Here is a 13,957-nt window from a genome sequence, read left to right on the forward strand (position 1 = left end):
TCTCTCACACCATACATGTCACAGTTGTGTGTGTGTGTGTGTGTGTGTGTGTGTGTGTGTGTGTGTGTGTGTGTGTGTGTATACAGTTTATATACACACACACACACACACACATATTCAGTAAAGGTACTTGGCCTTACTGATGGGACTGTGGGGGTACATAAATCAAAAAAAGGTTGGGACACTCTGATCTAATCCCCACTACATATGTTCACATAAGCCGCTTAGATCCGTCTGTGCTGTCTGTGAGGGGAAAAGAAGAGACCGGGGGAGAGAGAGAGAGAGAGAGAGAGAGAGAGAAGCCTCATTCTGCGCGCGGACTTTATTGTAGAAATACTGTAGTGCGCAAGACTCCTATCCGTGTTCCCAAATCCAGCCCTCGTCCGGTTTCTGACTCCATCACGACAGGAGCAGTAAAACTTTTGACATCGCTTTGAGTCGGGGGTATTATCTCAGCTGTATGATGAAAACAAACCAACGCATAATATACAGAATTTGAGGTAAGATTTTTCACTGGTTTGCACAAGTAGAACAGTTAAGTGTGACGTAAACGTTACATTTACAGAACGCATCTGGCAGAAACTGCCGCGCGCGAGTTTAAATTTATCGCTCGATATTTGAATACAAATACATTGCATATAAATAATGGATATGTATAATTTAGTGTTAGAACTAAGTTGCATCGTGAGTGTAAGTGACAAAGATATTGACGAACGAAATAAACGACACGCACTGAGTAACTTCGAATTTAAAGCGAAAAATACAAATATATTTTTCTTGAATCGGATCATTAAAGGAGACGATAAGATTATTAATATTGTAAAGTTATAATGTAGGTTACATATGAAGAATTAAAAATCAACATCACTGCACAGTCCACAGAGAGCATTTACGCAGGGCTGCCAGACCCCACAAGAAAAGCAAGCGATCTGTTTTGGACGTAGGCTATAGTTTCAATAAATTTAAATCCTTTTAGAAGAAAAATAAAATTCACATATACGTGTATATATTCACATATACATATTGCGAATAATTCCCAAAACATCATGAATAAGCATGTGTAAAAATCACAGACAAGAGTTGCTTATAATAGCCGGACATGGCAACATAGAATTTACAGGAGGGATGGAGACAACCCTCCACTGCTGACGTCAGACGAAAGAGAGAGAGAGCTCAAAATAAACTCAAACTTCATCATTCTGTGTGGACACAGCAGTGGAAAGGTCCGCTTGGCCGTTAATTAAGACTACAGACTCAATTTTTTGTATATTTCTTGTTATTCCTGAGTGATTTTAAACCGATTTGGATTGGATTTTCGCTGTGGGATGGAAGTATGTGATTAGGGAAAAAGAGGATGGCATCTATGAAATAATCCTTAAAATCCCAAATATTTATGTGACCGTTTAAGGGCAGTGGAGCTGCTTTTGTTTCCAAGGACAATACGCAATATTATTTAGGAATACCACGGACCACGGTTGTAGCTGATACATTTTTTAAAATACAAAACAAAAACTTTTGTTTTTTTTTTGTTCTGATGCCCACTGCGCCGGAATGCAGGCTGTCCCATCATGGCCGGATCATGAAATGCGTGACTTTTATACTCTTGCTCCCCGAAACGTTAAAGAAGTTGAAGCGGACAAGCAAGCACTCCGGCAGGTTGTCTGTGTGCTATAACATATTATCTCTTTCTCTGAAGAAAAGGATGGCAGGGGAATTGTACCCCGTGAACGATCCCGCCACGGTGCAGAAGAACGGTACCGTGATGCTGAGTCTGCCCGAGAAGAAGAGCGCAGAGCCGGTCGAGCAGACCACCGCGTGCACCGCCACCACACCGACCACAGAGCAAAACATCAACAACAACAACGTGGAGGTTCCCAGCTGGCACTCCGAGCATCCGACGTTACGAGAGAGGCAAGACATTAAATCAAGTGATACATGTCTGAACATTTATTACATTATGTATTACATTTGTATAGTTTTAAGGAAAGTAATTTTTTTTTTAAAGTTACACATATAAATAAATATATAGTGATCAAATATTTTGATAAATATTCAGATATTAATTTAGATTGGTATAAGATAATATAATTAAAGCAAATAATAAAGAACATTAAAATATACTTATATAATTTAATTAATGTTTAGATATCATTACATTATTTTCTTTCAAATTAAATATTTAAATATAATTTTATTTATTAATAACACCAAGGCTAAATTTATTTTTTACTTTATGCAGAAATGCACTAATGTTCAATAATGAACAAATGGCAGATGTTCATTTCATTGTTGGTCCCCCCGGCGAATCGGAAAGGGTCCCGGCTCACAAGGTGAGTCCACACATACACACCTCTCCCCTATCCTGTCCCCTACAATAACCACAACATTATTTTGGATGTCTCCCAAATCGAACAACCCTGATTCAACCCAACAGCTTATCGGTGGACCTGAAATAGGTGTCAGATAAGGGAGACATGCAGTAAACGCTTGGGAAAAGAGATAAAACGCTGATGGATTGCCTCTCGTCCCTTTCTCAGTATGTGCTGGCGGTGGGAAGCTCTGTTTTCTGTGCCATGTTTTACGGGGATCTCGCGGAAGCGGACTCTGATATCCATATTCCAGATGTGGAACCCGCTGCGTTTCTCATCCTGCTCAAGTAAGACTCACTCACTAATCACATCCGGGCATTAATAACAGGGCAACTCGGCTTTCATGCCAATCAGCACAGATGGGTTCACCAAGGCCCCGACAGTGATGTCTCGGTTTAAGAGTTGCCCTCTTATTTCAGTGCTATTCAAGATTGTTTATTGGATTGTGAATGCGAATGATCCCTGGGAAAGTTCGAAGTCACTATTTAAAGCAGTAGCAATGTTAAACAGATCAGTTTTGGTGAACTATGAACTAGCTGGTTTTATTCTCCTCATATGGAAGAACATCTCTGCACTCAAAATGAACAATTTTTTTATGGAATATTGCAGTGATTATTAAAAATGATTTATATGTGCACATTCTTATATTTTTTAATGAATCAAAATAACTTCCCCTCCCCCTTAAAACAACATCTCTTCTCTGATGACTTGTTTACCGACACGAGAGCTGAACAAACTGTCACTCAGAAGAGATCATAGCAATAGCAAACGATAATGATTCAACGATTCAATCAATTCCCCGATGAACGAAATCAAGTCCCACCCTAAATTTTTTTCTCATTCGAGAAGCCATTTCACTCGGATATACGTCATAATAGGGAAGAATAGACGATCGCAACTTCAGTTTCATGTGGACTTTAAAGTTTACCCTAACCTCTCTATCTTCCTCTTCTTTATCAGATACATGTACAGTGATGAGATAGAGTTGTCGCCCGACACCGTTCTGGCTACTCTCTACGCTGCCAAAAAATACCTGGTGTCTGCTCTGGCTCGCGCATGTGTGGGATTCCTCGAGACGAGCCTGGAGGCACGAAATGCGTGCGTTCTGCTATCTCAGAGTCGGCTGTTTGAAGAGCCAGAGCTCACTCAGAGGTGCTGGGAAGTGATCGATGCCCAGGCAGAGCTTGCGCTGCGCTCCGAAGGTTTCTCTGAAATTGACCTGCCCACACTGGAAAGCATCTTACACAGGGAAACGCTGAACGTGAAGGAGGCGGTGGTGTTCCAGGCTGTCCTGGGATGGGCCGATGCAGAGTGTCAGAGACAAGGCTTGAGCCTCACATCACAGAACCAGCGCTCCGTGCTGGGAAAGGCGTTGCACCTTGTGCGCCTGCCTTCCATGACACTGCAGGAATTTGCAGACGGAGCCGCGCAGTCGAACATTTTAACCCTTGAGGAAACGCACAGCATCTTTCTCTGGTACACGGCTGCAACGAAACCGTCGCTAGGATTCCCGGATGCATCCAGAAAGGGGCTGGCAGCGCAACGCTGTCACCGGTTCCAGTCATCCGCCTACCGAAGCAACCAGTGGCGCTACCGCGGGCGCTGTGACAGCATCCAGTTCGCCGTGGACAAGCGAGTGTTTATCGCCGGACTTGGTCTGTACGGCTCCAGCGGAGGGAAGGCGGAATATAGCGTCCGAATTGAATTAAAGAGACAGGGAGTGCTTCTGGCACAAAACTTGACCAAATTTGTGTCGGATGGTTCTAGCTCAACGTTCCCTGTGTGGTTCGAGCACCCGGTACAGGTGGAGCAGGATGCGTTCTACACAGTTAGTGTTGTTCTTGATGGGACTGAGCTAAGTTATTTTGGACAGGAAGGAATGACAGAAGTCCAGTGTGGGAAAGTCACCTTCCAGTTTCAGTGTTCCTCTGACAGTACTAATGGGACAGGGGTGCAGGGGGGACAGATTCCGGAACTGATATTTTATGCATGAGTACTCGGACTGATCCATTAATGAACCGCAGGGGGATTTTTCCTCTCAAATAATTGCCTTCATTCACATTTGCTACGAGACACTACTAGAAGAGAAACGATGTCCACTGATCTGATTTTTTTATGTGTCACAAATAATGGAATGCTGCCCATTCTTATTTATTTCTTTAAACATATTGTTTTAAAAAACACACTTTAATTTAAGCCTATTTTCTTTCTAATTATTCATAATCTGCCTATATACAATGGGTTTGCACTTGAAACTAGACAGCTTTTCCTCTGTCTTGTTGTTTAATTGTTATTTGTTGACAGCTTGATGCTGAGTGACCTGAAAAATCATAAAATATTGGCTTCTATTCATCAAACAGTTTTTCATTTTCTTTGGTCTAGTGTAGAGTTATGATAATACTTGTCTTTACTGTTTAAATCTGGGTAAAATAGGATCACCCACAAATAATTATTTACTCACCCTCATGTCATTATAAACCTGTATGATTAATACTTTCCTTCAGCAGAACACAAAGGATGATATTTTAAAGAATGTTTAATCTGGTTTTTTTGCCCATATAATGAAAAGTCAATGTGGTCCAAAACAACATTATTTAGGCCATAGAAAACATCAGACACATTTCCAAATATCTTCCTTTTAGTTCCAGAGACAAAAGAAAAAAATACAGGTTTGGAATGGCATAAGGCAACAAAAGTTTGCTTTGTATAGTAGCTTGAAAGCAACTGACAACCAAACCTTGCACAAGTCAATCCAGTGTTCAATTCAGGTTTTACATTTGCAGTTTCACAGCAAATTAATACATTTGCAGTTTCACCCTCTGGGTATTAACAGCAGCACTACACTGACCCATTCACATTCTCACACAGTACAGGACCAGTTTAATTTGTGTGAGCCGCAAAGCATCATGGGAAAGGGGATAATCACTTGTTTGTGATATCTGATGCTTACCAATAGCTGGTGCGTTGATGCACAGCTCCCTGGCTAAAACGAGGAAGGTTTTTCCCAAAACATACACGTTCACCTAGGGCAAGAAAGAAGGAAAGAGACACAAATTTGTGGTTGAGCACAAAGAGAAACAGACAATTGGAATATATATCAGAGAATAAGAGAAAGAGATAAGAGAGTGAGGAGGATAAATAAAGGGACAAGACAACTGTAATAACGCTGTGTATTTTAACAGATGCTGAAGGTCGCATAGTTCATAGCTCTCGGGTTTGGATGCGTACCAGCATCACCAGAGTCTTCACTTTCTCACAAACTTTATATCCGTGTCTTATACTTGAGGATGAACTACAATAACACAATATTTCATAAAACAAGCTTTTTAAAAATCATATAACTCAACACTTATCTTCTTGGACCACCTTAATAATGATTTTAAAAAAAAAGATATCCATAAAGAATGATTCACATGCACAAACACAGACACCCTATTTCTTCCATCTGGGCCCCCGAGCATTAAAGAGGAATCTTTTTTGGTTGATGTCAGAGGTCACGACCACTGAAAAGTAGGATGGCCCTCACACACTCCTGACCTGAAAGGGGCGGCAACAGCCTTATGCCTCAAAAGAGCTCCTCTGTCTGGGGGAGAGCAAAGGAATTTATGCGTCCTTTCTCTGGTAAAATCCCCTAATGTCTCAAATACCGCAGTGGATAGGGTCTGCGTGTTAGCGTGTGGGGCAGGGAGGGGGTTTAATAGGACAGCTGGGAGGGTAAAAATATAAAACGGCCACACCAGCTGGAACAAAATGGCTTATATAAACTAATACATGCACAATTTATAAATAACTGGGTTCAAAAGTCTTGGATTGATAGTGAAACTGCATATGATATTTGCATAATTTAATAAACTGTTCTTTCAAAATTATATCAGCATAAGAAATATATGTAGTGAAAAGGTGTAAGTGAAAAATGTACATGAACCTCAGAATGTTTTAGTACTTTTTTGTCCCCCTTTCAAAGGAATAATGTCACAAACTTGCCTATTTGACCTAAAAACAGTGCTGAATCTATATCGATGTATAGATTGCATTTACATGTTTAGATGTTAGTAATTTACCTGCAGGATGTCGCTCAAGTCAAGCAGCATGTCTGAGAAAGTGCGTTAAAGAAATCATACACAATCATACACATATGCATTTGACAATTTTATCTAGAGCTACTTACAACACATTCAAATTTTTTTAAATGCATGCATTTTCTGGGCATCGAACTCATGACCTCTAGCAGTTTCAGGAACTGGATTATTTACAAATTAACTAGTCTGTAAGGACCTAATATTTTATGCAATAATGATTTAAAGTCACAATTAAATTAAAACCGACAATTCTTATTTTTTATGGAATATTTCAGTTATAATAAATTATTTATCCGTGCCAATTATTGTTTTTTTTAATTCATGAGCCCTTGTAATCTTCTATCAAAATATTCTCCTTCCTGCATCTACATCTCGTTTCTTTTGACACTTTTACTGGGGCGAGGCTGACAAAATAATCATTCCCTTCCAGACACCTGTCTGAGATCGCAGCAATTAACAAACGACAACAATCCAGCAATGAATGATCCAATCATTTCCCGATGTACAAAATCCAGCCCAGCATGTTTTTTCCTCATTTTAGAACCAACTTCCATTTTATGCCAACTTTAATGTGAAATATATATATATACGTATACTGTATATATATATATATATATATATACACACACACACACACACACACACACACACATTCAAACACAAACACAACCACACACACAGACACACACACACACACACACACACACACACACACACACACACACACACACACACACACACACACACAGGGACACTTGGTGAAGACAGAGACTGACAAGAAACAGGGAGGGATATTGCTCAGATTTGGTCTCTGCTTGACATTTTCCCTCTTTGAGTAAAGCTCCACTGAACCACCAACTCCTGAACTATGGAAATCCCCGTCTCCTGGCAACCGTGTACTCTGTATCCATGGAGACCAGCACACCTGTCTAATCAAGACAAAGTGTATTAAAACATCCCATTAAAAAGTCATTGTGGGATTTTCAGTTGCCACGGTAACAGTGAGATAATCCTAAATTGTGGGATTATGGATGACCCTGCTAAATGAATGATCATTTTAGGATGGATCAGGGTTTGACCTTTCCAGGGAGAAATCATACATATTGCAAAATTAGCTTAAGGCCATTAATGTTTTCCATAATTACTTGACGGAAATCACAGGGTTTTAAGTGTTAACATAGAAAACAATAATAATAATAATTATAATAAATAATACATAAAAATATGATAAAATGGGAACACAACTTCATAATCCACAAACTCAGCAAGATTAGAGCTAACTTTAGAGAAAGAAGCCATTTCACAGGCATACGTTTGAAAAATAATGTTTGGCTAAATTTACCCTGTACAGTAGAGATTGAGACCAACAATGCCTCTCTCTCTCTGTCTCTCTCTCACACACACACACACACACACACACACACACACACACACACACACACACACACTTTCCTCCTGGGCAGAAAGTGAAAGCTCTCTCATGAGTTCTTATATAACCCAAACAGACGTCTGACTGAGCACGTATGTTGCATAATCTCAGAGAGACGGAAAGATTCTGTTGCCTCCATTTAATTGTTAATTGCACAAAAAAGTGAAAGCGAGTAGCATTGCCCATGAAAATCCAAATAGACACAAATGTGAGTGATAATGTGGTGGCATTTTCAGACGGTTAAAAGCAGAAGAAAGCTGAAAAATAAATCACCTAATACTTAAGCGTTTTCACATATTGGGCATTAAAGTTATAACAGTTATAATATAACTGAAAATAACAGCTGGTCCAATTAAACATGCATCCATCCGTGAATATCATTCAATACACCTCATGCTGGTGGACTTTGTCAATTACCATTAGAAAGACAACACATTAATACCCACCTTAAATTAAAAAGCAAAACAAATCCATACAGTATTTAAAACATTTATTTAGATTTATTCACTGCTTTTATCATTGGTAGTGAGACATAAGAGAAATCTACTGTCATTATCCAGATTTGAACTTGCGCTGCATTAGCCAAAATGCTGCACTAACTGCTAGGCAGAAAACAACACAAACTATAACAAAACTAAAACAGGGTGTTCCAATCTACTTAAAAAAAAACTTTTTTTATTTTTATACAGGCCTAATGCAGTCTCCTGAGAGACACACCCTGCCTTATTTCCTGCTTCTCTTTGAACACACATAAACACCCTGAAAAAGCCAACTCGCTTATAAGGGAAATCCCATCTCGGACACTAGATGAGGTTTTGCTGAAACGTAGGCTAAACAGGAAACTAATTGCTTTATACACATACAAATTAAAGATAACAACCAGAGTTAGACTCAAACTCAGTGAGTCAGTGTGAGTGTAGGATGATTATTACAAAAATAATCATGAGTGTTCACACACGGGAGAACCAAGGCTATATGACTAAGCATGAGACGCTGTGAGTGTTTGTGTTTCTTGTGGAATGCAGACAGATGTAAGTGTGGAGTCCAAATCAAGACGACTGACTAACACCTTTAACCATCTACCCTCACAGCGGGTCTCTCGTGCTCAACCTCTCTTCTTCCGTACCTACCGCTTCGTCTTCTCTCCATGGAACACAATCTCTCTTTTTTATGCTGTTTATACAATATATATACTCAAATTAGCATCCATACTAATGTAAATTAAGAGCTATATACTCCACTGGAAAAAAAAAACAATTAATGAAGATTATAATGTGAAAAATATCCAAGGCATTACTAGCAAACTACTTACTAAATACTACACAGTATATTGCCTAATACCCGAAATGGGATGTGAAAGACTAATCATTATACCCTTACAAACGTTTCAAATAGTAGTATGCTACAGTATTATAACTTGACCTCATGAAGTCAGGTACATAACGTACAATTATCATCATGGGGAAGAAGAAAAAAAGGCAACTTGAAATAGAGATAGCTGCTGTAATCGCCCCCAATTCATTCACCACACTGGAAATGGGAGATCAGCTCTGCATTGTAGGATACAGTGTTTTGTGCAGTGGGCTATGTTGTAAACTAAGCAATTAACAAATATACTACTAGGTCATCTGGGTATTTTACAGTGCACAGTACAAACATTATTAGGTGCAGTAGGTGTTCTAGAAAATGCTAACATTAGCCTGCTAGCATTGAAAGCATACGATCCCACCATCCCTGCAAATCGCCGTCCAAAGCGACGCCTCCTCCAAAACACACAAAGCTGCTCAAAGCGTCACAAGAGACGGCATAAAACTACCTCATGTCATGTCTCAAAGGACATAACATTACAATAATAATGAACGTAAACAACTTGGAGACCTTGTACCTGACTTCCACAGATTCATGCGGTGTTGACATGGAAACACATAATTTTGAGTCTGAGGATGTGAACAGCTCCGGTTAGAATGTCACGAGTTGCCATCTCTTAATTACGGTAGTTATGGCATGAACTCAGCATAAGCTCGTTGTTTTGGAGGAACTTTAAAAGATGGCTGCTGTTTCTTTGTGGTGCTCCGTGACCGACATCTGTCTGTACTTTGCACAGCATGAAACGCACTGATGACGTATTATGTCTGAGCGAACAGAGTGCACGAGTATAAAAAAACATAGGCAGGTAGGACATTGTATTATTTAATTCGGACCGAATATAATGATTGGATTTACATTTTATGATCCTACGCCTTCCACAGACGATATACATTTATAAAAATACATTTACACCGTTTAACATAGTAGTGATTGCTATCAGGCTATGAGGAGACTTTCAATCAGTATAACAAAATGTTTCTGAAGAGAATCACCCATTGCACCTTTAAGTTGCAGTCACATTGGCGAAATTTTGCGGCCAAAAAAGGTCCAGTCTATTGGCAATAGTGTAGCGATTTATGAAGCCCAGCTCAAACGGTTTGAAGTTACTTTCAAACTAGTTAGCTTTCTTTTTGTCAATGCAGCAAATTTATGTGACCAACTTGAATCCATTGTGAAATTTGCATGGGAAAAACATTCCTGATTGCGTGGATTCTTATTGAAATGACTAGATTTCACCTGTGAAAATTCTCTAAGCAATGGTAAACGTGACTGCACCTTAAGTATATTATTGCAAATAGTCATAATTTCTGAAAAACTACAAGAAAAATGTATGATTAAAATATTGAAGGAGTGCCATCTTAAGTCTCATGATTGGCAGACTGACAAAAGAATAAGATTGTGGAAACGTCAAAATAGTGTTGAGTTTATGTAACCTGTGACATCTGCATTTCGGTGGGATTGGGAGCAGCTCTTGACTGTTGCAAACACCTGTCCATCATTGAACGGTATTTTATACTCTAAAGGCCCATTCACACCAAGAATGATAACTATACCGATAAAGATATAGTTTTAAAAAATGTTCTAAATATAAAAGAATAGCAGACTCCACAGCACAGCTATAACGGCACAGAGAAACGATATCCTTGGAAACAAGTTCAGAACAATTTTTCCAGCTGATGAACGATAAAAACATTGTTAAAGCCAATCAGAATCCATCCTGCTCAAGCACTTAAAACAGCAGCAGAGGACATAACTGCAGCCCGCGCTTAGAATAAACAGAACGACATTGTCCGCTGGTGTGGACAATAATATAGATATCAATATAGTTATCGTTCTTGGTGTGAACAGGCCTTAACCCACAGCTAAAACCAATTGAAAAACACGGATGCATCACATATTATGAATATTTTATCTACATCACCATTCATGGTGTATAACCCTGAATAACAGACACTTCACTCTAAGTGCTTTCATCACCTCATGGCCAAAAGGATACGAGGTGTTCCCTCCGTCCGACAGACAAGGTAGAGGCAGGCGGCGATAACATGGGATGATTTGCGTCCTTTGGTCAGATGCTTGCAGAGTGCCATCTTGTAAAAGTTGAAGGCGGTGTCCAAACAGTGCTGATTCATTTGTATCTGATGACCAAGATGGTTTATCTGTCTCTTAGCTAAAAAAGAAAAAAAAAACACCACAGTGTGACTTATTCAAAGCACATTTACAGCAGGTTTAGTCCCTTGACAATTAATAGTGGAAAGTTAACACACAAATGGTGAAAGCTCCTGGTTTGCCCTTTCTTGGGGTTGAACCAACAAACTTTAGGTTACCAATCCAACTCTGCTGCGTTTAAATCAAACAAACAAAGAATATTTGAAATATTTTGCATTTTTTTTAACTTCTTTTCAATCATTTATACCAGGCAGAGAGGAAGACCATTGCCTCAAAGATTATTCCTGGTTTCCAGGTTTTTCCAAATCGCGACGAAACAGGAGTAGCAACTTTTTTTCCCGTGCTGCGCTGTACATTTGAATGTAACAGATTATCAAAAAAAGAAAAAATATTGATTTCTGGAATGGAAATCTAAACATTGGATAAAGCCAGGTGCAAAATTCTTGATTCTATTGTTGGCATATTAACATTAAAAGTTTTTTTTAATAGATGTGATTTTGGTTATCTATTTTAAATCGCTCCATAAATCAGAAAATATTGTCAACAGCCAGGAAAAAAAATAAAATCAATTTTCACCATGTTTGTAGCAATAAAATAACGCATAAATCGAATGGTATATGAACAAAGCCCCCTGTAAAAAAACCTTATCAAAATACAGATAGGAATAAAACTGGAAAGTTTGGTGCAAGTCTGAAAAAAGATATATTGAAGAAAAATCTGATAATTGACCAGAAAATTGTAAAAAATTAAACATGCATGGATGGCTCATTCACAATAAGATCTAGGGTATAACACTCATTTAGAAAATCGATAAGATTTTAATTTCATGCCAACTTCAAGAGCTAAATCATAGATTTTTATTCAATAACAAGAGCTAAATCATAGATTTTTGTCTATTTTCAGACTTACAAACTTTTATTCCTATCTGTATTTTGATAAGGTTATTTTTACAGGGGGGATTAATACATTTAATACAGGGAAGTGTGTTTTTCTTAATACATTTTCCTATCCTAGTTTAATGTGCAGTCAACTATTAGGCTAGTAATGCTTATACAGCACCTCTACTATTCTTAAAGTTAACACCAAAAACTGATAGTTTAACCTTAATCAAAATACATATTGAAATTTTACTACAAAGTAAGGGTCTAGTTACATTATATATGAGAACCTGCTGTGGACGGGCTGTTCGGCCCTTCAGAATGGGAGGAGAGCATCTTTAAGCTGAAAGCAGGTCTGTTTATACAGATTCAAGATCTCACAGAGTAACTTTTGTTCTCTCACCACACACAGATAGTATAAATCTCGATCCAGACATGAGGCAATTAATCACACGTGTACATTCCCTCACACACACACATAAAGTGGCCTCCACATTTCCCTCCCAGCACACACACAGACCATACGGTTGTCTGACCAAACTGATTCATCGGTTACTACACAAAAGCACATAAACCCACCACACCTTCTGACTTCTCAGGCTTAATAAGCCTCTTTCAAAAACAACCATTACCATCTGGCTGAAACAAACTTCACACGCTTAACTTAAAACCACATTACACAAGCCCACAGCTTCCAAAGAATCCCCCTTTCTTATAAACACAGAACACATATACTTAACTACTATCTTGCTCAATCATGTAGTTCGATGAAACGGAATATCATACGGACATATGTAACACACAATATCTTACAAATTGTAACTTTTGAGTGACACACAGTACCATCTCATATTCATATGAAATGCTTTGGCACACTTAAAAACTATATAAACAATTTAATCCTTAAATTAAAAAAACAAAAGCACAATATATACGTCACAATGACATCTATTGCCAAAAAACATGACATTTTTAAGATAAAGGAATACATTAACATCTATAGCTCTGTATGAATGAATTAAGCAAGCGATTCAAAATATTTAGAATATTTTAAAAACGCACTACGAGAAATTACATTACTACTTTTTTTCTGAAAGAAATTGATACTTTTATTCAGCATGCATGGACACATTAAAATGGCCAAAAGAGACATTAAAGATATTTATAATGTCATATAAGAGTTCTGTTCGGATGCTGTTCTTTTGAACTTTCTATTAAATCAAAGAATCCTGGGAAAAAATTATCACGATTTCCACAAAAATAATATATAAGCAGCACAGCTGTTTGTTTTCAACATTGATAATAGTAAGAAATGTTTCTTGATCACCAACTCAGCATATTAGAATGATTTCTGAAGGATCGTGTGACACTGAAGACTGGAGTAATGTTGCTGAAAATTCAGCTTTGCCAGCACATGAATAAATAGCATTTTAAAGCATGGAAAACAGTTATTTTTTAATTGTAATTATATTTCACAATATAACTGTATTTGATTAAATAAATGTGGCTTTAGTGGGCATAGGAACCTTTCAAAAAGTATATAAGAAAGTTTTTAATGATCCCAAAACTTTTGAATGGTAGTGTCTATGCATTACATCTGCTTTCTGACTGTCATGAAGTGTAAATGAAGACTATATGAAGGACATATGAAATATTCATGAATGG

At 38.2% G+C, this 13,957-nt stretch overlaps 2 protein-coding genes across 4 annotated transcripts in view; one reads left to right on the forward strand and one right to left on the reverse strand.

Annotated features, from left to right (window-relative positions):
• brf1a (BRF1 general transcription factor IIIB subunit a) overlaps positions 1-13,957 on the reverse strand; it is a 59,445-nt gene that overhangs the window by 35,928 nt on the left and 9,560 nt on the right. For both annotated transcript variants that reach the window (XM_077236617.1, XM_077236618.1), the window contains exons 4-6: positions 11,242-11,415; positions 6,431-6,462; positions 5,320-5,392 (exon numbers count right to left, since the gene is read on the reverse strand). In XM_077236617.1, the coding sequence (XP_077092732.1) occupies positions 5,320-5,392; positions 6,431-6,462; positions 11,242-11,415 (279 nt within the window). The remainder of the gene's footprint in view (positions 1-5,319; positions 5,393-6,430; positions 6,463-11,241; positions 11,416-13,957) is intronic.
• Positions 277-4,726, forward strand: btbd6a (BTB (POZ) domain containing 6a). 2 transcript variants are annotated; one of them, XM_077236620.1, is made up of 5 exons: positions 277-500; positions 1,697-1,911; positions 2,240-2,330; positions 2,538-2,656; positions 3,330-4,726. In XM_077236620.1, exons 2-5 carry the CDS (start codon positions 1,703-1,705, stop codon positions 4,360-4,362), a joined length of 1,452 nt encoding a protein of 483 aa, XP_077092735.1. In that variant the 5' UTR covers positions 277-500; positions 1,697-1,702; the 3' UTR covers positions 4,363-4,726. The 2 variants fall into 2 exon arrangements, with proteins under 2 accessions (XP_077092735.1, XP_077092734.1); XM_077236619.1 differs by lacking the exon at positions 277-500 and having other exon boundaries at positions 1,154-1,911.

This window comes from Siphateles boraxobius, unplaced genomic scaffold (genome assembly GCF_051911475.1).
Source record: "Siphateles boraxobius isolate OS27281-9 unplaced genomic scaffold, OSU_SipBor_1 20, whole genome shotgun sequence".
In the NCBI taxonomy this organism is placed as follows: domain Eukaryota; kingdom Metazoa; phylum Chordata; class Actinopteri; order Cypriniformes; family Leuciscidae; genus Siphateles; species Siphateles boraxobius.

Excerpts from the sequence above, each read along its gene's own strand:
- btbd6a (XM_077236619.1), top strand. The coding sequence starts at position 1,535 with ATGCCCACTGCGCCGGAATGCAGGCTGTCCCATCATGGCCGGATCATG. Across the intron at positions 2,331-2,537 it reads AAAGGGTCCCGGCTCACAAG|TATGTGCTGGCGGTGGGAAG; the intron begins GTGAGTCCACAC and ends TCCCTTTCTCAG. Across the intron at positions 2,657-3,329 it reads GCGTTTCTCATCCTGCTCAA|ATACATGTACAGTGATGAGA; the intron begins GTAAGACTCACT and ends CTTCTTTATCAG.